The sequence below is a fragment of the Aulonocara stuartgranti genome, assembly GCF_965226115.1.
Source record: "Aulonocara stuartgranti genome assembly, chromosome: 11".
NCBI classification, from domain to species: Eukaryota; Metazoa; Chordata; class Actinopteri; order Cichliformes; family Cichlidae; genus Aulonocara; species Aulonocara stuartgranti.
Window position 1 is genome coordinate 39,352,113 of NC_138947.1, and position 26,245 is coordinate 39,378,357.

At 45.4% G+C, this 26,245-nt stretch overlaps 1 protein-coding gene across 6 annotated transcripts in view; it reads left to right on the forward strand.

Moving 5' to 3' along the window:
• The first annotated feature begins 3,127 nt into the window (after positions 1–3,127).
• The window catches only part of ascc3 (activating signal cointegrator 1 complex subunit 3), a 141,903-nt gene continuing 118,785 nt past the window's right edge, over positions 3,128–26,245 (forward strand). For 2 of the 6 annotated variants that reach the window (XM_082550847.1, XM_082550852.1), the window contains exons 1-5: positions 3,140–3,238; positions 3,572–3,630; positions 3,800–3,998; positions 8,649–8,799; positions 10,986–11,563. In XM_082550847.1, the coding sequence (XP_082406973.1) occupies positions 3,909–3,998; positions 8,649–8,799; positions 10,986–11,563 (819 nt within the window). In that variant the 5' untranslated portion in view covers positions 3,140–3,238; positions 3,572–3,630; positions 3,800–3,908. Of the gene's footprint in view, positions 3,239–3,288; positions 3,318–3,571; positions 3,631–3,799; positions 3,999–8,648; positions 8,800–10,985; positions 11,564–26,245 lie in introns of those variants that run through there. The other 4 variants (XM_082550849.1, XM_082550850.1, XM_082550848.1 and 1 more) reach the window with 4 other exon arrangements.

A 26,245-nucleotide genomic window follows, 5' to 3' on the forward strand; every position in this document is an offset into this window, starting at 1 on the left:
GAGTAGTCGAACGCAGATCCACTGAGCTCTCAACACAGACAGCATCGTCAGAAGAAAAGTTGATAAAATAAATTAAAAATGTTGTATTGTTCGATACATATGCGTACCGAATCGAAAGCACTGTATCGAACGGTTCAATATCGATACGAATATCGTTGCACCCCTAATGCACACGTATGCTTTCTTCAACCTCCGCCACATCCTCCTCCACCAAGAACTTCGTCTTCAGCCAGCATCGCCTCACTCAAAAGCCGATGGAAAAAGGTGCTTCGACTTACGAAAAACTTGACTTACGAAAGACCCTCTGGAACGAATTAATTTCGTAAGTCGGGGTTCCACTGTATATGAAAAGCTGAAAGGTGTCACGGCTGGGGGCAGTCGTGTGGTGTATTGAAAAAAGGATCCAAAATGCAGGTACTGGCTGGGGTGCGAGTGAGTGTTTATTTACAGCGGTGAGAAGGTGACAAAACAGGAAGAGTAGAGCGGGGAGTAAACAAACCTAAACTGGGAAAACTAAAGAACAAAACTTAAACCAGACACTCACGGGAGGAGGAGCAAAATGCACAAAGAGAGATGGCAGAGAGACGCAGAATGAATACCGGGTAACAGAATAATGCAGACTGACATGGAACTAAACAGACGACGCGACAGAGAGCACAGGAAAACACAGGGCTTAAATACACGGGGAGTAATCAGGGAATGGGCCACAGGCGGGAGACACAGCTGGGAGCAATTAGGCTAACGAGACAGGGGAGAGGTAAAACTGAACACACTGACATGAGACATGAACTTTCAGAATAAAACAGGAAACTAACAGACACAGAGAACCAGACAGGACACTGAACTTGACAGGCAGACTCATGAGCAGACACAATAACACCATGGACAGACAGAGGGCACACAGAGAAGTGGGAGCAGGCAGGCAAAGAACAGAAACCTAACAAATGATAATAATAATGGATTGGATTTATATAGCGCTTTTCAAGGCACCCAAAGCGCTTTACAATGCCACTATTCATTCACTCTCACATTCACACACTGGTGGAGGCAGCTACAGTTGTAGCCACAGCTGCCCTGGGGCAGACTGACAGAAGCGAGGCTGCCATATCGCGCCATCGGCCCCTCTGGCCAACACCAGTAGGGTAAAGTGTCTTGCCCAAGGACACAACGACCAGGACAGAGAGCCCAGGGATCGAACCGGCGACCTTCCGGTTACAGATGCGATTCCCAACCCCCTGAGCCACGGTCGCCCAAAATCACATGGCAAATGGCAAAATCACAACAGAATACACACTCGGAATGAACAAAAGCATAAGGAAACACAAAACACTGAGTCCTCAGACTCAGGACCATGACAAAAGGTGTGTTTGACTGTGTTAACTACTCAGTGGCGGTTCTAGCCTGTTTGGTGCCCTGGGCGAACACTCCCTCTGGCGCCCCCCCTAACAAACGTAAACAGACGTTTTCACTATCCATACTAATTGATGTTATCTTGTTGTATCTCTGTTGTGGTCAGTGCTATCCTCTATGCTGTTGCATGCTGGGGCAGCAGGTTGAGGGTCACAGATGCCAACAGATTAAATTAACTGATCCACAAGGCCAGTAACGTTGTGGGGATGGAGCTGGACTCCGTTAGGGTGGTGTCTGAGAGGTAGATGTTGTCCAAGATAAAGACAATATTGGATAATTCCTCCCACCCACTCCATGACATGCTGGCCCGTCACAGGAGCACGTTCAGTGAGAGACTGAGATTACCCATGATGCACCACTGACCGACACAGGAAATCATTACTGCCTGTGGCCGTCTCCCTGTACAACTCCTCCATCTAACACACTGTGAACACTGCAATAGTTTCACCCTTTTTACACACACTCTTTTCTACTCTGAAATATTCTTGTCAATTTTCTTGATATTTATTTATAATCCCCTCTGTTAATCCTTGATATTTAATGGAGTGATCTGTATGTATTAGTGCTATTTCTTAAATCTGTAACTCTGCTGTAACATAATGTATTACACAGTGTTTGGAGTTTAGTCTGTTACTGTTGCTATTTTTACCATTTCTTCTTGGAGCAACTGTAACCCACATCATTTCCTTCAGGATCAATAAAGTATTCTGATTCTGATTGTTTCAGGATGACCTGCCATTATCCAATCACACATCTGCTTACCTGCATCTTTTGCTCGTTTCTCTTCCTCTTCTTTTCTCTTTTTTCTAAACAGAGGACCTGATGGCTTTGAACTTTCTTGTCCATCTTCCATTGGTTTTAATTTTGCACTCCAGTATGAACACCCATCCCTCAACCCGAGGATCGCCACAACATAACCTAATAGACCTACACCTTAGTTCACAGATTCACTTTGTCTCAGGTGTATTTCTGGTAGCATGAGTACGAGTAATTTATTAATTAAGTTATTTATTTATTTATTTATTTTGCCAATGCCCGTGATGCCGCCCCCCACCACCAACCGCCCGTGTCGCCCGTATCAAAAACCACTACTGTAACTACTTATTGTGGAAAGTAAAAATTCAGGTGATTTAGTGCTCATTAAAATGTGCTCAGCATCAGGTCGTGTCATGAATCATAAGCTGGCTTTAAAGAATAAAAGTATCAGAATCATAGAGCGTAGATGGCAAAAGAAAGGAAAAGTCTGCAGACTCCAAAAACATGGACACGTACCTTGAACTGGTTAGATTTGTAAAGCTGCTACGCTAGCTATTTTAAACCACTTCAAGGTCACTTTAAATCATTCAAATTTTATATGTAAATTCAGACTGTTATTGATGCTTTTACCTTAATTTTAAAGTGTATCTTTATTCCTTTTACTTTTACCTTAGTCTTAAAGTGTATATTAATTTCTTACTCTTTTTATATTTATTGCTGCCTTTGCACTGAATGAACTGGAGCCTCGTCGTCTCGTCTCCCTGTACTGTAGCAGAGAGGATACTAAAGTTTACTTTTCTTTTCAGGCGGAGACCGCATGTGCCGTTTACAAGTACTAACTCCGCCCATAAAACAGAATTCGGTGTGAGCTGGTGTTCGCTATAAGCGCACCTTCTCTGCTTACGCGGGCAATGTAGTCATTTTATCCATGCCCTCTATACAGCCGCTTGACGTCTAAACTACAATACCCATAATCCCTAGTTTACATGCACCTTGTGTTGACATCTGCCGGTAGCGTACTCACACACTGACTGTTGGACTTGTACGTGGCGCTTTAGGAAGCAGTTGAAGCGTAAGTTTCACGCTGTGAATGGTTTATAGACTCATCTGTCGCAGTTCCTGTTGCACTAATAGTGACGACAGTGTTAAAAGTGAGTTTTAAAGAGATGTAGCAGGCAGCATGACAGCCAGCTAGCAACGCGCATACTTAGCGTTAGCTTTGTGTGTAATAGTCGCGCGAGAACTTATAAAAGTCAGCTAAGGCGCGTGCATTATTCTTCTGTTGGAGATGTTTGTGTTAGCCACCTGACTTCCTGTAATCCGGGACCTTTCAAGTTCCCGGAGACAACATGCATCTGTAGATAAACCAAACCAGTCAGTTCACCAAGAAGTTTTTATTTTCCAGATCATTTCGTCCCAAGTGTCTCATTCACTCTCCCACGAACGCAGCCAGCCTGTTCACAGGTACCGTGACTACCATGACCACTGTACACGGACGGCGTGTTTGCTTCACAACATCAGTGGCTGTTGTGTCGCGACGCATAGGTCCAAAGCCCTTTGGCTGCTTTGTATGTGGAGTTGCTGTGGAGTAGAAACACTGAAGGTTCATCTTACTGTTGTGTTTGTATGTCAGCAGGTTCCAGGAGAACCATAGAGCCAGAAGAACCTAGATCCAGGAGAACCATAGAGCCAGAAGAACCTAGATCCAGGACACCAGGTGTGTGGGGAGGGAAACAGACACGATGTCTCCTCCTCGACTCACAGGAGCACTTCGGTCCTTCTCCAGTGTCAGCAAGAAGGAGGACTTCAGCGAACAGCTCTATGATCTAAAGGTGAGACTAAACCGTTTATGAATGAATTGTGTTGATAATAACTTTTGTGTATAAGTGAGGTTTCCCGGACAAAGCAGCTGGTATACTAACAGACTGTCTTCATGTTGCTCTATAAAAAGAGTCAGAGCTCTGTTGAGCCCACTATTACTGTATTCTTGATGAGCAATTACTTAATGAATTTCTTCACAAATAACATTTTAATCATTAAAGATAAATTATTCATAACCAGCTCACAGATGTATCGATGTGTACTACTTACTATGAGTGCTACTCTTTATTTCTGGTTGATTTTTCTGAGGTATCTTTAGTGATTACTTCATCGTATCTGTTAGACCAGCGGTCCCCAACCCCTGGGCCTCGGACCGGTACCGGTCCGTGAGTCGTTTGGTACCGGGCCGCGAGAGTTGAGGCTCAGGTGTGAAATGTCTGGTTTTCAGGGTTTTTATCGGTTTTCAGCGTTATTTTGTTATCGTTTTATCGTTTACTTGGTTTTTCTGGGTCTTTTCACGTCTGTTATGAATAAACCTTTTTTTCGGTACCGGTACTAGTTTTATTTTGTTGTATTTATCCGCGACACCTTAAAGGCCGGTCCGTGAAAATATTGTCGGGCATAAACCGGTCCGTGGCGCAAAAAAGGTTGGGGACCACTGTGTTAGAGTATTATTAGAAGGGGTAGGATACATTTTCATCTTAAAGCCTTCGAGTCAGAAAGTCTGAAAACTTTTTGATAAATCTTATCGTGATGGCTGGATCAGATGTCCCTGAACCCTCCCTTGGTTATGTTGCAATGTGCGCTCTGCTGAGAAGGTGATTGGCTGCAGACTCCCATCTCTGCAGGACCTGTACACCTCCAGGACACTGCGGCGTGCAGCTCGGATCTCAGCTGACCCTTCTCACCCTGGACACAGTCTGTTTGACCTGCTCCCCTCAGGCAGGAGGCTCCGGTCCATTCGCACCAGAACCTCTCGCCATAAGAACAGTTTCTTCCCCTCTGCTGTTGGACTCATGAACAATAACCACATGACTGTCCCCGCCACTAACACATGACCCTACGCTGTGTTCACTGCATCATTTCATGTTTGGCACTGATCACCACCTGCACTCATGTATATATCTTTCCACGTAGCACTCATAATTCTTATTCTCATGTATATATCTCATGTATATCTCATGCACATATCTTTCTTTCTACATAGCACTTTAATTCTTATTGTCTGCACTGAAGCACCGCAGCAATTTCCTAATGTTGTAAACCTCAACATCTGGCAATAAACCCATTCTGATTCTGATTCTGATTCTGACATGCTGCGCTCTGTCCCACAGTTTCTGAGCTTCTCTCAGCCCTGCAGCGTCTGACTTTGGGTTGAGTTTGCTGGGGAAAGATTGACAGCTGTTTTGAGCATTCACATAATTTCTTCAGGGATTATTAAATTAATCTGATTCTGATTTCCACTCATGAATAATTTCTCCCACTGATGGACTTCAGATTGTTTGGGAATGCCTTCACAGATCAGTGGGCAGTAACAGTTAAGATCAGTGTTTCTTCTTGGTTTTGTGCGAGCACACCTGAATGATTCAGACCAGTGAACTGCCACACCTGTGCTTTTATTCAGGCACCGTTGATGTTATTCAGGTGCATTTGATTAACATCACCTAGCTGCTGCTAACCCTCTGATTATCTATGCAAGCAGTTCTTAATACTTAGATTTTCACATAAAAAAATCTTACTGTTCTTTTGTTGTGCTCGAAGAAGTTGTTTCCTCGGCTGAAACTGTAGAGTTTGAATTCTCAGAAGAAGTAAATGAATCCATTAAAAGAGCTTGTGGGGCTCTAGAGCACGACTTCCATGTGATGGTTCAAACACAGAGCAGCCTTCCACTACAGTATAACATGTATGAGCTCAAACCAAACACCATGTTTGACAGCATGGTGTATTCCAGTGTTAGTTAAAGTCTGTCCATCAGCTCTGAGGAAATCCTGCAAGGATCTGATTGGCTGCTCACTGTTCACCAGTCAGACTAACAGTGTGTGTGCTCGTTTGTGTGTTGGAGCTGCCCTCAAACTGTGTGACTAGATCCAAATGAAAAGTTGTTCTTAGGATGCTCTCGAGGATGAAAACAGCCATTGTGTTTGTAACGTGCAACCACGAGCTGCTGCTTTTTTTAGCCCTGTTGGAGAAAAACTATGTAAAACTACATGGGCGTGGAAGTTTGACACGGCACCTACTGTGTATCTTGTAGTCCAGGCTGAAACTATCGCCCAGGACAAGCTGACATGTTGTTGTGGTCTCAGACTGGACAAAAGTCTGGGACAAACAAGAGGCTGAATATATCTGTAGTAAAATGAAACGAAGGCATCTGTAATGAAAATTGAATGTTTCATATTTGATATCAAGCAGCTGATGTGATTTCAACATGTTTGTCATATGACAGAAATGTTGTAGCTGTGCTGTGACAGGCTGTTTGTGACCCAAACGTTTCTGTGGCTTCTGTTTGTTGGCTCTGCTGCAGACGAGGTGGCCCGTGGCCTTTGAGCGGCTGCTGATGGCTCAGAGTAGCAACCCTAATTTTTATTGAATGGATACAAAGTTTCCTGCTGCTGGTGGCGAGCAGTCATGTATCCCAGACTTGACAGAAGAGGTTAAGAATACAAAGTTACTGACACAGCAGGGAAATGTTTGTCATTTCTGCTGTTGGAAATAAAACATAAACCAGTTTTTGCAGATTCTTTTTCTAACAACTAAACCTACAAACAAAAGTCGTCTTTTCTGCAGTGAAGATGCTATTTTCATACTTCCCATCTGCATTTAGGATACGGGATCTTTTCTTACTGAAACAAATAAGGATCAAGTACTTTGCTAGAGGAACGAGGTCAGCTGAGGTGCTGTACGCTCACCTTTACCTGCCAGCTTCCTGTCCTCTGCTCACTGATGACTTCCATATATTTGTGTCCATGTTTCCTTTTCCCTGCCAGTCAGCATTACTGTTTGTAACTGAGAGGTGTCCCTGCTTTTCTTTAGTTTCTCAGATCAGCTCCTTGTGTTTAAAATGAAACTGAGCATGCTATTCAACCACTGAGCTTCAGCTAGCTAAGCTCTCGTTAAATCCTCTAAGCAGAAAGTGTTTCTCTGTGGAAAAGCAAGCTGAAGGCAGCCCAACATTATCTCTCAGCTTTGGAAGACGTGCAGATGCTGATTGTAACGGAGTCGTTATGTTAATGCTTGTTCTGACCTCCTGAGCGCTGAGCGTGCATGAAGAGTCCACGACACGTGTGAACTGCACTGTTCTGGTGTCAGTGAAAAAGCAGAAACAACGAGCATTATATTAGCAGTAAATGAGATCAGCACTGACCAGTAGGGCTGCCACAATCGATTATTCTGATAGTCGATTAGTCACCGATTATTTTTGCGATTAGTCGACTAATCAGATCATCATCCATTGGACGTAAAACGTACAGCTTCTTGCACCAGCAGCATCTGCTCTTATATAACTATCATTAGCTTACAGCTTTAAGTGTTTACGGTCTGTGCTAACTAAAAATAAAGACAAGATGATAGTTTATTACATTTTAATGAAATCTGCAGATTGTTTGAAGTTTAATAAACTCCTTGCTATCTAAAATATAACAGGACACCGGAGTAAATTCTCGAGCATCTCACACTTCTGATGATCAGCTGTCTGCTTGATGTTTATTCAGCTGTGTAAAAACTATAACTATAACTGATTTACTCAGGAACAAATAAAATACTAAAAAAAAGCCAAACAACAACATTTTAATTTATCTAAGTGACTCATATATCATGTTTAACCTGAGTAGCGAAAGACGGCGGTGGGTTTGAAAACGATTTGCCGGGAGTCCGGTGTTCTCACGGCTCTAGTTAGCCTAGCCCCCGGCTAGCTATCGAGCTAGTGGGTAACAGACGTCTCCGAAAACGTGGGAGCGCTTTTGAAAATATGTTAAACGTTTATTTTGTGACCCAGAAAGAATAATAAGAGTAACATTAAAACTAACTAGCTGCCGCCATTGTTGGAAACTGAGCTGGGCCGCGCTATGAATTCTGGGACACAGCTTCTTCTTCTTCTGGGTTTAACGGCAGCTGGCATCCTTGTACATGCAGTGCTGCCATCTTCTGTTTCACTCCGTTATTACACTCTTAAATCCTACTACTTATTCCTGCGTCTTTTGGGATCTTACAAAGCTTCAAACGAGGCGTCGACTATTAAATCAGCCGTCGACGATTTTGATAGTCGACGTAATCGTGACTAGTCGACTAATCGTGGCAGCTCTACTGATCAGTAAGCATGAAAACAAACAGAGCTGTTCCATATCACTCACAGTGTCATCGGCTTTTAGGTGAGTCGACCTCGTACTGACAAAGGTTCAAACAGTGAACCGTGGGAGTGGACCCATGATTCAGTCTCTGTTGATGAACCCTGCCCACAGTCAGTAAACTGGGCCTGTGTAATTAATAGTATAGGTTCTCATATGCTCAGTGAAATATAATAGAAATACTTTAGAAATACAGTGTTGTTAGTAATGCACAGGCTAAGTGCTGTTAACTAAAGGTGGTCATTTCCAGATACTTGTGATCAGAGCAGTGAGTGCTGCTCTTCTTGAAGTGTAATTGCATCTCTCTCTGTGACTCATTAGGCCAAGCGTCTGAAGAGACAGGAGCTGTTTGCCAGAGAGGGCCTGACGTGGCAGAAGATTGTCCATTTCTGCACCGAGCATCAGGACAAAAGTCAGCAGCAAGCTGCCAGTCAGGAGCTGAAGAGCCTGCTCCTGGCAGCCAAACAGATGGGTAAGGAGGCACACCTCAGCTGTAACTCGTGTTTGTGTGAAGCTGGAGAAGCGTTCATGAAAACCTCAGAATGCCTGTTTCTGTTTATACTCATTAAAACCCTGAATAAAGAAGGGCGGGGCCAAAATGACATCATGCAGTGTTGGTAGGTTATATTTGGGGGAATTCTCTGCAAAAGCAACATGGAAGATTTTGCAGGTAGTTTTAATGGCTGTACTCTATCAGCTGTTAATGTGATCATGTGGTTATTGTACTGTTCACACGTCTTCCATGTGAAGGTTCAAACACAGAGCAGCTCAAACCAAACAGCATGTTTGATGGCAGAGTTAAAGTCTGTCCATGTGTTACTGAGCTCTGAGGAAATCCTGCGAGGATCTGATTGGCTGCTCACCGTTCACCAGTCAGACTAACAGTGTGTGTGCTCGTTTGTGTGTTGGAGCTGCCCTCAAACTGTGTGACTAGATCCAAATGAAAAGTTGTTCTTAGGATGCTCTCGAGGATGAAAGCAGCCATTGTGTTTGTAACGTGCAACCAGGAGCTGCTGCTTTTTTTAGGCCGTTTTAATTGGTTTAAATCCTTTTCATCTGTTTTCACTTTGCCTCTCCAGCCTTCTTTGCTCTAGTCTGCCTCTGTCCTTTTGACATTTTTTCCTCTAATTGGACAATTATGCTGCATTTCTTTTTTTTTTTAAGTGCAGTTCTGCTAAAGTATGAATTGTTTGGAATAATATTTAAATGAGGTGCAGGAACAGTTAGCTCGTGTTTGGCCTTTCCTGCTTAGAGCTGCCGACTCTTTCTAGCACTATTAATAGTGCTGTGCACAGATTTAATGGCCATATAAAGCAGTGCTGCTGTCTAGGCACAGCTAATGGTAATAGAAAGGGTAAAGGTGATTGTTGCAGCAATCCTAATAATCGTCATCATTAAAATGATAATCATTACATCCATTTTCCCTTAAGATGGAAATTCTCCTTTCTGCCAGTGTTTGGGCCACACTGGGTTTCAAGGAAGAAAAGGAAACCAGGTCCGTTCCTCACAGGGCAGCTAGTGTTTAATGAATCCTGTGGGTTATAAACCTCACGTGGACGTTACTGACAGAAGCTCCGGTCATGCTAACAGCTGAAGCCAGTCGACTGATACTGCTGGCAGTATGTGACTGCTGAACAACATCATGCATTTAAATGAGTCGATTGATTAGTGACTGCGTCCTTCTTTCCTGGCATTATTGGCTTTTTATGACTTGACATTATAACAGAGTTCATGTAGAAGGTAGAGTTTGGTGTTTCTCTGGGGCGGGTACAGGAACATCCATGGGTTTCTGGACAGTGACACACTTTTAGAGTTTTACTTCTGTATACTCGAACAGTTGATTTGATTGCAGTGCAGCGTGGACACCCAAGTCTGTGAATGCAATGACTCGAGAACGGGGCAGCTTTGATGAGTTCGAATCTCAGTGACTTCAACCCTCGGGTCGGGGTTTTTGAAAATGTAGTTGTGCCACAATCTTGGGCGATCGTGGCTCAAGAGTTGGGAGTTCGTCTTGTAATCGGAAGGTTGCCGGTTCGAGCCCCGGCTCGGACAGTCTCGGTCGTTGTGTCCTTGGGCGAGACACTTCACCCGTTGCCTACTGGTGGTGGTCAGAGGGCCCGGTGGCGCCAGTGTCCGGCAGCCTCACCTCTGTCAGTGCGCCCCAGGGTGGCTGTGGCTACAATGTAGCTGCCACTGTAGTCACCAGTGTGTGACTGGGTGGATGACTGGACGTGTAAAGGACTAGTAAAAGCGCTACAGAAATACAGGATATTTACCATTTGTCAGTGTCATAACTCAGGCAGGAGGCTGAGGGTAGAACTGGCAGCTGTGCTTCGAATAGTTGGATGTGCAGGTTTGTTGCAGTTGGGAGCGTCTACAGCCAGGTGCAGTGTTTGCTTCCACGAGAAGCTCAGCCACGCCTTTGCTGCAGTTGCCTTCAGTTGTTGCATGTTTACAGGTGTCTCTACCTTCAGTTCGTCTCGAGTCTGGAAACCTATTTTGGGTTGCAGTCAGAGTTCGATGCCTTTACAAACTCTTGGTTCTTGCAAATATAAAATGACCAAAGTGTGTTTTTGTTCAAACATGTGTGGACCTAACTGTAAATTCTGTGCATAACGCTGCAGTGCTAACTGTGGTGTGCATGTGCTTGTTCCACAGTGGCTTCTGAACTCGGTCAGGCGGTGGGTGAAAGCGCAGCCGTGTTCCTGTTTGAAACCTTCCACAACAAAGACCACGTTGGTACAGAGGAGACTCGGGCCATCAAACACATGTTCGGTCCCTTTCCATCATCGGCAGCTGAAGCGTCCTGCGCCTCTGTGGGTCGACTGGTGGCTTTGCTCGGTGACTCCCGAGTCGAAGACTTTATCCAGAGCCAACGCTCCTGCCGCAACCTGGACCGAAGCGCCGCTTTTGGGCGCAACATTGCTTTCTCACATGACGGTTACACACTCGACCCACTGGAGGGGCTGCCCTTCTCCGGTATCCAGGAAGAGAGTGCCAGCTTGGATTTCATCAACTTTTTCAACAACCAAAAGAGCGGCAAGAAGGGCATCAGTGAAGAGGCTCCGTCCAGTACAGGAAGCCCCCTGACCCCGGGGGATGGCTCCATCCTTAGAACAGAAGTAGATAAATATCTGTGTGGAGGCAACATGATGTCATCCAACCCAGAGGAGCTGTGCACGTCTCTGTTTGAAATGCTGGCCTCACACAGGAGCAACGATGAGCTGCAGAACGAGGTCTGTACCACTGGTCTGTTCGTATTAACCCTGAAGGTTAGGTCAATATATAACATGCGCATTAATAGAAGTCACTGGAAAGTAAGGAACTCATTTTATGCAGAAGTGTTGACTGAAGTTGGTGTTTCAGGGTTGTTTTTATCCTCACACATCATCTTCACATCATCAGAAATCAGTGCCTCTGTCATATTTAATATCTGTCTGCACTGTTTCTTCATGTGGACCAATCAGATTGTTTGTACAGATTCACCAGTGCTACAGCGTCTACACTGGTTGTTATGGTAACTTGGCTTTGCAAACACTCAGGAATAGGACATGCATCATCCTGCCCTAGACCATCTAGTACGAACCCCACCTCTAAAGCACCATCTGCTGTCATGTCGTCCTGCACGGTGCTCAGCTCGTAGCAGGCTTGGAGGTCATCCATACGCTTGATTATAAACCTGACAGACTGTTGTGATGCTCTCCCACTGTTATGTTTATTGTTGTGCAACATCTATTGATTCTATCACGCTGACCTTCAGCAGCACTGGAGTTATCATGTCCTGGCTGTTAAACCATACTTGGCCTTTACCTCTGCACATTTCAGACTTGTACATTTTGACCTTCAGTGGCAATAAAGACCTGGAAATATTAGGAGCCTAATGTGCACACAGTTAAGACCATAAGGAGAGATGTACCAGTGCTGCCAGTGCCTGACTAGGGTTTGTTTTTCCCACCGTGTGACCTGGGACACTGATTAGAACTATTAGAAAATGATAGCAACAGTGTTACAGTAAATTCACCAGGTAACAGGATGTGGACCCTTTTGTCTTTCACTTGTATCCATAATTTTCCTGATAACTGCTTTGATCCTTTGCCCATATCAAGGCTCTTACTGGGGCTGCTGGTGTGTGCTTGGATATGAGCTGTGAACACACGGAGCTTTAGCTGTAGGTGTCAAAGGGATTTCAAGGTTTGATTGTGTTTGTTGTTGTAAGGTTTTCGTTGTGTTGCTGTTCTCTTTGGTCACAGGTCGAGGACATTTCAGTCCCTCTCTGTCCACAGGTATTTGAACACATCTTTGACTGTGGTGCCAAAGAAACGATGCATTCAGTGCACGTTTGGTGGTGTTTGTTTTTTAGTAGATTCTGCAGTGAAATCATCTAAATGATTAGTATAATGAATACGCGTGTTCACACCAGGGCTGTGTGGTCTGTTCTTCGTTGAGTGCAGACACAAACACCCTTTGGAGACGTAGTGTCGGCTCCAGTTTAACTCCAGTGCTGTTCCTTCATATCGTGAACATGACCACAGTAAACACACTGTAGGTGTGAAAATGGCTGTAAATATTCACTTTGTCAAATCAAACGTATATTTTTGGAATTCTGTGATTTAACGATGATGAAAACAAAGAGTGGAAATGAAACCTGAGCTCAGCGGTGATGCAGATGATGTGCTGGTGTGTTCAGTGTGGCAGGGGTGCACTTGTTGCCGTGCTGTTAGCCATCAGCTGTCTATTCTGAAGCCAAGAGAAGGAAAAGTGTTGCATCAATACAAAGGTATTTAGAGATAGTGATGAACTTATATTCACAGTTTAAGGAACAAAAGCAAAGTGTTCCTCGGGAAAAGCAGGATGAGTGTAAAAGCAGTGACTGCCATCAGCTGTGTTTCTTCTGTCAGCAGCTGAATGATCACTGCGTGCTGCTGCGCCTCTTCATATTTGCCTCAGGGTCGTCACCACAGTAGAATTTCAAACTCGGCTGCATCACAGGGAAGATGTTTACCTCTGCAGCTACACCAGTGTTGGTGAAGAAGTCCTTTCTTAGTCAACTTGTTCATTTTCGCCATCGATCGTGGTGATACATTTTACAACCTACTAATAAATGAATGGGTGAGCAAACAGCACAATACCTAACATGCACATATTTTCATTATTGTAGAACAAGAGTTAAGAAAGTTAAAATGTAGAAACGTCACTGTCAGCCGTGCAGCTGGCTACAACCAGACGACACATCAGCCTGCAGCTCTGCATCCTCAGCTGTGCTGTGCAGGCCTGAAGCCCGTCCTGTTGGTCTGCTGTTCACTTTATCTCATGCTCTGGACTCAGCTGTGGTGCACCCACTGCTCTGCACATCTGGTTCTGCTCTGCACATCTGGTTCTCTGTGTGTCTGTAATCCACTTTGCCTTGGTTCAGTATTTTACAGCCACTGTGTTAATGATAAACGATGGAGGCTCTCAGGTCATTGCTTATCTTGGACAAAACTGTTTAATACTTCAGTGTTGATGAAACTGAAGCTCTACGGACACGTTTAAATTCCTCCTAACATGAACATGAAGGAGCTGTTAGTGAGCGGCGGAGCTGTGTGTCCGCCTCAGTCATGTGCTTCTTTCTTTTCTGAGTCTCATTGTCAGACCAGTAACATCTGGATGTGACTAAATTTGTACTGCAAAGACTTTGTGTGCTATTGTGTGGAGTTTAGACTTTGACCGAGCAGCTTGTTGTGCTGAACGTCTGCTCCATGGAAACATTATCCACATCCTGGAAAGCATACAGTCACAAAATAATCAGCATAGCTGATGTTCTTGAAGCATAAAGTGCAGCACAGCATAAAGCATAGAGTGGACACGAGGTTTGTGAGTGCAGTAACTTGAGCTCGACACCACAGCTGTGTCTGCTAAACTGTTTTAACCTTCATTTACCCACAAAGTTGATTCTGTTCATCTGGAGTAACGTTCGTCACTCATCAGCTGACTTCTTCAGTCCCAGCTGACTGCAGGTTTCCAGCCTTATAAGCAGGACATTTAAACAATGACTGAAACCAGCAGCAGTGGCTGTGAGGTTCAGGATCATAATATGCAATAATTGTATAATTGTCATGACCAGTGATCACAGAGAGCTGGGGAATGGTTCCTCAGCTCTCTGCAGTCTGAAAGCTCCACGTCCAGATGAACAGAATCAACCTTTGTGGGCTTTCTTGCCTGGATGATTGAGCATCAAGACTGCCCTCAGTTAGTTTTTAGCTCTGCCGCTGACAGACAGCTCCACCTCAGTCTAAGTGGGAACTGTTGTCTCTCAGTGAACTTCAGTGAACCAGGATCAGAATACTTTATTAATCTCTAAGCACATTATGTGGGTTACAGTTGCTCCAGGACAGTAACAGACGAACTATTTAAACAATGCAATATGTTACAGAATTTTCAAATGTAAGAAATCGCACCAATATTTACAGATCACTCAATAATAAATATCAAGGACTAACAGAGGTGATTATAAATAAATATCAAGAATACTGAGATGATTTGCTGTGTCATTCTGTGGTGCATTATGGGTAATCTCAGTCTCTCACTGAGCGTGCTCCTGTGACTAGCCAGCACGTGTTTTTATATTTGTATTTTATATTTTTGACGTAAGCGTTGTATGACGTGGTGAAACAGCAGCCCTGAAGAGTGACAGCTGTTTAAATGTCCAAACACTGGAGTGTAAGTTTTTGTGTGAGGGATTTGCTGTGCAGCTTTGGGGTTTGTTTGGATCTACATCTTCCTGTGTAAAGCAGATTAGGCTGCTCGTTGCACGGGTCTGTTTCTCACCCTATTTGAACCTCTAATTTGCTATTCTTCACATTCTTATATGAAGCAGGAAACCATTTTGTGCCTGTGGATTTTCAACACTTCACTTATATGTCCAGGCTTTCATCTGCCCCTACCCCACAGCCCTTCTATCAATTTAGCACAGAGTCAGAATTGTACAACTTCAGCTGGTTCCAGTTGCTTCCAATGTTTCTCATGTAGTTGACATTTGGAAGCCAACTTTCCCACAGACATCCTCAGGTGTAGACTGCTGTGTGTGTGTGTGTGTGTGAGCAGAGACACACACGGAAACACACTGTGAGAGTGCACCTGCAGGCTCTCTATGCATCTACCTCTGTGTGACTCCAAAGTCAACACTAAAGTTTAAAGGCTTTGCACTCTGTGGCATTAAAGCCAACAATGGAGAAACTCGCTTCTTATTATTTCTCATTGGTGACCTTGGATTGCTGACATTTTGTGGTGGGTGCTGAGTGCAGGCGGGAACCGCGGACTGCAAAGCCATTTAGTTACATACAGATTTGGTCATGTCATTTCATAGTGAGGGGAGTTCAGTACAGTAGCAGGGAGATATCTCAGAAACTTTACATCTTTATAATTTTAAGCTTATGTTGACTTCTTCCATTATCAACTGGTTTTCCATTACAGCTGATTACCACCTAATATGCGTGGTCATCGTCATAGCAACGCGGCCGAGTGTCCTGTGACGTAATTGGTATACGACACAAACCATAGAACAAAGATGGAGGTGGAGGCGATGATACACCTGCTGCTCGCTCTGTGGCTTTTCGTCACACTCGGGGACCACGCCGTTGGTTTTGTAGCCATCTCCCTCATCGCCGGGTTTCAAAAATGGTGGTTTTGATTTTTGTGCATGAGACTCTCTCATGTCTCATCGAGTGACGCCACTGACGAGCCAGTTGCTAGCATGCGGTCTGACAACATCACATTTTAGTACCTGCTCGGATCGCTTGGAATCCTGGCTGTGCAGGAACTATTTTAGTACCCGGTACCAAGTACTATGACCTAATGAAAACCCCGAAAACTGTGAACAGTCGATCCGAGTAGGTACTAATGGAAAACAAGTAGGCCTGCAGAGCGAGAGCGAAGAGCTCTAATAGGGTGATATGGTACTACAAGGTCATTAAGATAAGATGGGGCCTGATTATCTAAGACCTTGTATGTGAGGAGCAGGATTTTGAATTCTGGATTTAACAGGAAGCCAAAACAGGAGAAATCTGCTCTCTCTTTCTAGTCCCTGTCAGGACTCTTGCTGCAGCATTTTGGATTAGCTGAAGGCTTTTCAGGGAGTTTTTGGACTTCCTGATAATAATGAATCACAGTCGTCCAGCCTGGAAGTAATAAATGCATGAACTAGTTTTTCAGCGTCACTCTGAGACAGGATATTTCTAACTTTAGAGATGTTGCACAAATGGAAGAAAGCAGTCTTACATATTTGTTTAATATGTGCGTTGAAGGACATGTCCTGGTCAAAAATGACTCCAAGGTTCCTCACAGCGTTACTGGAGGCCAAGGTAATGCCATCCAGAGTAAGAATCTCGACCCTGGAAAGACGGTTGATGTTTGTGGAAAAAGTGTTGGGCTGTCGCACAGCATGACCCTCTCCTTTCCAAGTCTGGAGCCCTGGCTTTGTCCGAGTCTGAAGACGAGGATTATCTGGTTGATGTCCCCGCAATTAGCTGGGCTGACCACATGGAATATGTTGATGGGTTAGCCGATGACGAGCCGGAACCATGCAGGAGCGCTGACGGGCTTCAGCCTGGGTTGAACTCTGCAGCGCTCCCCAGTAAGACGATGATGTGCTGGACATCGGCCTGGACATCCATGGTTTGTCAGAGGATGAGCAGGAGAGCTCATTGTCGGCCCAATGTGCCGCTGCTGCTGCGCCGGTCGGCCACGATGATGCCACTCTTTTCTCCCTGTTTCGCCGTGCTGCTGAGAAGCTGCATGTGACTGGCCCTCTCCTCCGCCAGCTCATGTTCCCAGACTTTGTGTGCGAGCTAACAGCATCATGGGACAAACCTCTGTCTACCTGCGTCACTATGCCCGGCTATGGACAGTCCATGGAATTGGACGGCGCCGAGGGGGCTGGCTTAGCTAACCCACTCCTTATGGAGCCGTCTCTGGCTGCTTATCTGACCCCGTCCCATAACCATGGTGTCGGCGGCCCCGCAACTCTGCTGTCCAAGTACGGCAGATTCTCTGCTTTGCTTATCGGGCTCATGCCGGCACTACTCGCGCCATGAGCTCCGTCACCATGCTCCAGATGTACCAGGCGATGTGCCTGACGGAGCTCAGATCGCTGATTCCTGATGACAGCCCGCTGGCACCTCTTCTTAACGAGGTCAGAGTTGCCACAGATCACATCCTCCGTGCGTCTCGCTGTGCAGCACTCTCCCTTGGCAGAGGGATGGCTTCGACAGTAGTGGCGCAGAGGCACCTGTGGCTGACCCTCTCTGACGTCCCAGATAGGGACAGGGCTGTATATCTGGACGCACCAGTGTCTGCAGCTGGGATATTCAGACATTCACTTGAAGCCATTCAGGCTAGATTCGATCTGAAGGAAGAAGCAGACGGAAGCTCTGCGCGACATCATCCCCAGACGTCAGCCCAAGCCCGCAGCCAGCTCTCACAGGCCCGCCGCTCCTCTGCCGACTGGCAAGAGACTGGTGCCCACTGCTGAAGTGGGTGTGCCGCCAGCGAGAGCACATCCTCCGGCCCGAGCTCCACGCCAGTCAGCCTGGAGCAAAGGTCCACCCTCGGGCCCCCGGCGGGAACCGACGCCCAGGAGGAAGAAGCCTCAGCCCTCCAAGCTGTGGTTTCGAGTGGAGAAGGGGTCCAGCAGCAGGGAGATGCTGCTTTTACCCCTCTGTTGCCACCCAAGAGGTGCCGCTTAAGTTTTGTTCAGGTTGTCAGCCCCAGAAGGCGCTGCACTTTCCTAACACTGTCTCCCAAGCACAAAACCCCTGCACACAAAATGCCTCAGGTAACTCCCTGTTCAGGTGTGTTAAATGTTCAGGTGACCACATCGAGTGTTCCCGCTGTTTTTCATTGTTGTGCCCCAGAAAAGGTGCCTCCAACAAAATGTATGAATGTACATGTTCCCATGTTACAATCAATAAAGAGTGTCGTTTATTCTCAAACAATCACAAATACTCAGCCTGCAGGCAGAATGAGCCAGGTCGGGCAGGTGATGCAGTCCCCTGCAGACACACTGGGGGGCGACAACGCCCTGCCGACGGTGCTGCAGGTCAGCCGGCTGGCTGCTCACTTCCCTCAGTTGCGTGCTTGCGCCCCCTCTCCGTGGGTGCTGCGAACTGTTGCCATGGGTTACCGGTTCCAGTTCCGGGTCAAGCCGCCTCGTTTCCAGAGAGTCGTAAACACGACTGTCAACACCGAGGCGGTGATGATACTCAGAGAGGAAATAAAGGCACTATTGCAGAAAAGAGCAATACGAGTGGTCCCCACTTCGGAAGCAGACAAAGGTTGGTACAGCCGTTATTTTGTTGTTCCGAAAAAAGGGGGAGGGCTTCGTTCCATCCTCGACCTGTGAGTCTTGAACACGTATCTACAAACGTACAGGTTCAAGATGCTAACAGCTCTTGAATGCGGTCGGCCCGGGAGATTGGTTTGCAACAATCGATCTAACAGATGCTTTTTTTTCATGTGGCTATACACCCGAAATACAGGCAGTTTCTGAGGTTTGCATTCAAGGGCGTAGCCTACGGATACCTAGTGCTGCCGTTCGGGCTGTCGCTCGCTCCTTGCACCTTTGCGAAATGTGCCAAAGCAGCGCTAGCGCCCCTCAGAGAGAGAGGCATCCGCATCTTAGTCTACCTAGACGACTGGGCTCTCGTAGCTTGCTCCAGAGAGCAGGCGGAGACACAGCTGTCGCTGGTTCTGTCACACATTCAGACACTGGGGTTCTCTGTGAACGTTCAAAAGAGCTCGCTAATCCCGAGTCGGCAGATTTCTTTTCTCAGTTTGGAAATATGCTCGCTTTCCAGTCGCGCACGTTTGTCGGAGCACAGAGTGGCCGCGTTTCATCGCAGCCTCGCTCAATTTCAGATGGGACGCAGACTGCGTTTCCAGACGCTATTACGTTTGTTGGGCATGATGGCATCTATGATCGCCGTAGTGCCACTTGGACTGTTAAAAATGAGAGCGTTTCAACACTGGACTCTCTCTCACCGCCTGTGTGCATCGCGTCACCTCCGGAGGAGGCTGCAGGTAACCGCGTCTTGCATGCTAGCTCTCCGTCCTTGGAGGGAGCCCAGGCTGCTGCATCAGGGCTCTCGGATCGGGAGGGTGTTGTTTCGCAAGGTGGTGTCCACAGATGCTTCCCTAAGAGGGTGGGGAGCACTGTGCAAGGGTGCGAGGGATCTGGTCCGCACTTAGAGCTGTTAGCAGTGTTCTTAGCTCTAAAGCATTTCTGTCCAGTCCTGAAGGGCCAGCATGTCTTAGTCAGGACGGACAATTCAACAGTGGTGTCTTACATAAACAGGCAGGGAGAAACACACTCTCCTCCCCTGTTGAAGCTGTCTCACTCTCTGCTGTTATGGTGTTCATTTTCTGTCTCTAAGAGCCACCCATGTCCCGGGCCACCTGAACCTGGGGCCGGACCTTCTCTCCAGGGGGTCCTCTGGTGAGAGAATGGAGGTTACACCCTTTAATAGTGGCTCAGATTTGGGACCTATTTGGCAAGGGGCAAATAGATCTTTTTGCTTCACTGCCCCCTGTTCTTCTCCATAATCGACCACGATGCACCCTTGGGCTTGGACGCGCTAGCGCACCAATGGCCAGACGTGCTCCTGTATGCATTTCCCCCAGTGGAAATTATATCTCCACTTCTAGAGAGAGTGCGTCGGCATTCCCTCTCTCTGATTCTAGTGGCCCCTTGGTGGCCCACATGGTCGTGGTATGCAGAGATAATCAGCCTGGTAGCAGCAAGTCCTTGGCAGCTTCCTCTCCGTAGGGACCTCCTCTCTCAGGCGGGCGGAGAAGTGGTTCATTTGTGCCCGGATCTGTGGCGCCTTCATGCTTACCTGCTGAGAGGTTAAACTTGATTGCTAAGGGTTTGCCACCTAGTGTGAAAGCGACAATTCAGAGCGCTAGGGCCTCATCTACTAGAGGCTTGTATGCTTACAAATGGTGAGCCTTCGAGCAATGGCAGGGATAGCTCAGTAGGTAGAGTGGTGGCCCCATGATCGGAAGGTCGGGGGTTCGACTCCACTGAACGGCTACCCTGAGGTACCCCTGAGCAAGGTACCGTCCCTACACACTGCTCCCCGGGCGCTGCACTGGCGGCTGCCCACTGCTTCACTGGGTGAATGGGTTAAATGCAGAGGAACTATTTCCCTATGGGGACTAACACGCACACTTTACACTTTACATGGTGCCAGGACTGCCACACTCTCCCATTTCAGTGCTCTATTGTGGATGTTTTGACATTCCTGCAGGAGCTGCTGGATAAGGGCCTTTCATTTTCGACAGTTAAGGTTTATTTAGCAGCTATATCTGCTTGTCATATTGGCTTTGATGAGGTGACACCAGGTGCACATCCCCTTGCCATACATTTTCTGAAAGGGGTTCACCGGCTGAGACCTGTGCTTAAGTCCAGTGTCCCTGCTTGGGACTTGTCTTTGGTGCTGGGGGCCCTTTATAGCCCCCGTTTGAACCCACTGAGTCTGTGGCTATGAAATTTCATATAAGACTGCATTACTTCTCGCTTTGGCTTCAGCAAAGCGAGTGGGTGACCTTCATGCGCTCTCTGTGCATCCCTCCTGCACACAGTTCTCTCCTGATGGTCTCAAGGTTGTATTGCGTCCAAATGCTGCCTATTTTCCCAAGATCATGCCTGCGTCTTATAGCTCAGTGGAGTTTGAGTTGCTGAGCTTTTGCTCCCCTCCTTTTGCATCTGAGGAGCAGAGGAGGATGCATTCTCTTTGTCCAGTGCGTGTGCTACGCACCTACATTGAGCGCACTCAGAGTGTGCGTTTATGTGACCAGCTGTTTGTCTGCTTCGCTAATCCAAATAGAGGTAGAGCTCTGTCTCACTGGCATACGGCACCAGAGGTCTTGCTTTGCCCCACGGGGTGAAAGCTCATTCCACCAGGGGGGTGGCAACCTCATGGGCTCTTTTTAAAGGGGTGCCTGTAGCTGATATTTGTGCGGCATCACTGGACACTTTTGCGCGGTTTTATCGGTTGGACGTTACAGCCCCTTTGGTGGCTCATGCTGTCCTTTCTGCTGGGTCTACCGCTCACTAAGGATGTGGTGATGTGTTGTACTGAGTGAATCGACTGAAAGGGAACATGTATGTCTACTTCTGTTCCCTGAAGGAGAGGAACGAGGTACAACACAAGGTGGCCCCACTGAGCAGTTTGGCTCGGTGAAGAGCGGCTATCGAACTGAGGGATGACTGTGATGACAGCGGCTATATGTGCAGGCGGGGCCGTGCGCGTGTCATCACACGTCATCTGCCTTAAAGCCATGAATAAAGTTTCTTCAGCCAGGACACGCGAGGGCGTGATATCCCGTACTTATGTGTTGTACCTCGTTCATCTCCTTCAGGGAACAGAAGTTATAGGCATAACTATTCGATTTTCATTGTATCCAGCAGGAGTGAAAGGTCATGTATGGTCATTGGGTTAAACACTGACAGTAAATGAGGGGGAGGTGGACCAGAGACACAAACACAAACCAATGCTCTTACGGACATTATTAACTTTATCCACGAAGAAATTTAGAAAGTCATCACTCTCAGATTTAGAGGTCACGGGTACTGGGTGGACCACGGGGAAAACAATAGAGTTTATGGTTTCAAATTGCACCTCCAAATTTCTCTTATTTGATGAGATTAGCTGAGCTGAAATATCCTGATCTGGCTGTTTTTATGTTTTCGTGAAGGGAAACCCAAAGTTTCCTAAGGTGGAGCCTGTGAACTTCAGGTTTAGTTGATTTTCCAAAGGCGTTCTACTTTCCTACAGATTCTTCTGACTTTCCTTATGTCATCATTTATCCACGGATGAGCTCTTTCCGGGCAGCAATGACAGACTTCATAGGTGCCACCGAATTTAATATCTCCAGACAATGATTGTTAAAACCCTGAGTAGCAACATCAGCATCAGTGATCGCATGAGGGTCCAACAAATCAGAACATTTCAGAGCAAGCATCATCCGTATCCTGATCGTCCGCATCCTGATCGTCCACGTGCAGGCTGAAATCCCTGATCATTAAGACTTTCTCCAGTTGAATAGTGGAAGATAAAAAGTCTGTAAAATCCTGAATAAAAACACCAGCAGGGTTGAGAGGATGGTAAAATAAAACACAGTAAAGTATATTTGATGAACCAACCGTATGAAGTTGTGACTCAAAGGAGGGGAAAGTCTCAGAGTCCATAACTCTGCAGGACAAACTGTCCCAGTAAACGGTGCCACGTCCACCACCACGATGGTCCAAACGCGGAGTCCCGATGAAGTGACAGCCGACCAGGCAGAGCTCATTAAGGGGGACAAATTCATTCTCTGCTGCCAGGATTCAATGAGAAACATAAATCCAAACTGTTACTGATAAAAAAGTTGTGTTTTTTTGTTTTTTTGGCCGCCTGTCCCGTCTGGTTCTTTTGCCATCAGAATTATTGTCTGAAGGCAAAGAGAGAAGCCCAACGGATTTACTTTACCATCCCTGCCTTGCTGTGTTGGTCCATTTGATTGACCTTTGTTGTTATTATTATTATTTTTTTGACACTTTTTATTTGTTTAGGAACATTTTTATGCAACAAGATAAAAGAAAAAAAGAAAAAACAGAAACAGTATGAGGTCATGGGAAGATAACATACACCTGTACATACATCTGCACATCCACACATACATACGTCAACAAGTCTGCATTACTAATTCTATGCATTAAAGGGTGCTGCCACAAGCTGTAAAGTCCAGCCATTTTCTCCACCGTCTCCTTCCCAAATCTCCCTGCAGTCGCAGAGTGAAAGTCATACATTCCATCAATTTGACGTCTTCCACTATAGAGGTAAAAAGTGTTACAGTGGGAGGATCTCTACAGAGCCAGCGTTTTGTTATGGCCTTCTTCGCAGAAGCCAAGAGAACTTTCAGAAGGTAAACATCATCTGCAGCTAAATCGTCTGTAAAATACCCCAGATACAATGAGGTAAATGTACAAGACACGTGGAATCCCAACACCTCTGTAATTATCTTTATAACTTCCATCCAGAAGGGTCGTATGAGTGGGCAGGACCAGAATATATGACCGTAATCAGCCATGTCTTCCCCACAATTCCTCCAGCAAAACGCAGGTGTAGCACTGAATTTAGACTTCTGTTTAGGCGTTATGAAATAGCGTTTAATGTTCTTCCAGCAGAAGTCCCGCCACATGTTGGATGTTGTTATTATTTATGTTATTTTATTTTCAGTTGTTACAGATGGGACAGACATGACAGGGGGGAGGGAGGGAAACAAAGACAGCGGGGAAGAGGAATAGTGATGAAGGACAAAGAAAAGGGAAAAGAAAAGACGGGGGGCAAAAAAACCACATTTTTATATATATCACCTGGATCACCTGTTGAGAGAAAAAAAGAGAAAATAAGCAAACAAAACCAGCAATATAATAAACACAACACCATCGTGATTGTGTATATAACACTAAATATTATTATTATGCAGCACGTAAGATTTACAGCGCACAGTGTGCTTTGAGGTAGGAGCCAAAAAGGGTGTAGTTATTAAATATTATGTTGTTATGTTATGCCTACTATGTGTTTATGTATGACTTTATTTATTTATTTACATCTGGAAATTTGGAAATCATGACCAACCCTTCTGTGTTTACCACAAGCAGTTGGACTATACTCGTTAAATGTTGCTTTTCTGATACTGATACTATCACTGGCACTGGTACTGATACTGGCACGGGTACTGGTACCGATACTGGTGCTAATCCATAACCTAATGATCTCACTTCCTATTATTTCTGGTTGGATGCAGTCAGATCTGTTTTGAGAAGTGTATCTGGCAGTGATCAGGTCCAAAACAAGAGTCAGAGGACTGTTCAGTTGACCTGTGTTCAGACCTGATCGTTCATCCTATCATCCTATCGTTCATAGCATATCTGAGAGTTTCAAAAAGCTTTCAATCATATTAGGATGTTTGCCTTTCTCAGTAAATGTGCAGTGGAGGAACCATTGTACTGAAGGCAAGTCAGAGCTTGTGGTCTTAAGTAGCTGTTCAAAGCTTGGAGATGCCTGGGCTCATTATTCTGTCTCCGTCTGAGTCCTTCCCCACAAAGATCAAACCCGAGGGTGGAGTACTGCTTCTCATTTATCAGGGTGGAGATGATTCACTGCTGGTGAATGCTCCCATTTCTCTGTGTATAATTCATTGTCTGCCAGTGTTTTTCACCTTCATATTGATTTACCCACCTTTAGTGTGATTCATTGGGATACACCACGCCTAATGCTGCCATGTGTTAGCCTTCCTCCCTGTTTCTCCTTCTCTCCATGACCTGATTGGAGTGTTTTCATTTACTAAATTCTGAGTGTGAGAATTGTTCATACGGTGTCTCAGTGAACAAAGCCTGATGTATCGATCCTCTGATAGTTTGATCTGCTGTTCGTGCTTTAGATACAAGTGATCCAGTTAGCACAGTACACTCTCCCCTCTTACAAACCTTTAGTCCAGCCATGATTTGATGCTCTGTGCTCAGAATATCACTGTTCTCATATTTCTCCTCTGTGGTGATGCTACCTGCTCAGCAACTTTGTGTTGGGAGCTTTGAGTCAATCAGCTGGGTGTCATTTAAACATTGTTTTGGTAGAAGAACCCAGCTCTGTGAAAGTGGATCCTCTGTACACACGACTCTGCATTGTTGCTTCATCTGACTGCTGAATTATTCATGTTACACAACTTTTAAAAATGTGTGTAGACGGTCAAACTTGCCAGCTTTTCCAGGATTTAAATACACTGTAAACCTTTTTAACAACACTGTAGGAGAACGTCCGCCTATAAACACGTTAATAGATCGATGTGTTTGGTTAGAGCAGGGCGATATGTCCAAAAATATTTATCACCATACACATTTGAGAATTTGTGATAACGATATAACTGACGATATAATTGACACGAGACAAAATACAAAATAAAACTCCACAACTTTATTAGTGCAAAAAAAACCATCAATGTATTTTCACTTAAACAAGCAGCTGTTTTTTATCTGCATTAAAGTTATATAAAAATGTAACAGTGCAAATGCAAATTCCTCGCTGACAGTTTAACCAAAAGGCATTTCCAGTGGAGCTGACACATCCTCAGCATAACCATGTATAATATCCACAAAACTTAAAAAGAGGTTAAACACACACAATACGGTAACATTATGTTGAAGCACAGCACGTATCACTCCGCGAGGCTCCGCCTACGACAGCCGTAATGCTCCGACAATCCATCAAGCGGTGCGGCTTCGTAGCTTAGCAAAGTCGTACTAGGCAAGGCAAGGCAAGGCAAATTTATTTGTATAGCACAATTCAACAACAAGGTGATTCAAAGTGCTTTACAGAGACATTAGAAACAAAAACAAATAAAAAGTATGATTTAAAATTGATTAAAACAAGCAAACAAACAAACTAACTAAACACACACATTTCACACCTGTTCGCGCGATCTGAACCCTTATCGTAAGGGGAGCTACCAGTCCTTCTGTGGACGAGCTACTTTCTATTTTAAATTCCCTGAATTTAAAATACTCTCTAGACCCAGTTGGGGAGCTACCCAGAGCTCTAAACCCACTTAGCAAGCAAACAAACAAACAAAACAGTATGTAAAATCAAAACAGATAAAATCAGAACAGTAGATAAAATCAGTAGTTAATGTAAGTTTTGAAATTTAAGCTTAAAAGTGTGGATTTGGTGCTTTATTCAAATGCAGCTGAGAACAGGTGAGTCTTCAACCTGGATTTAAATAAACTGAGTGTTTCAGCTGATCTGAGGCTTTCTGGGAGTTTGTTCCAGATATAAGGAGCATAAAAGTCGTACTGAAACATTTGACAGATTTCTGAGCGCCGTGTACATAAAATGGTTTCG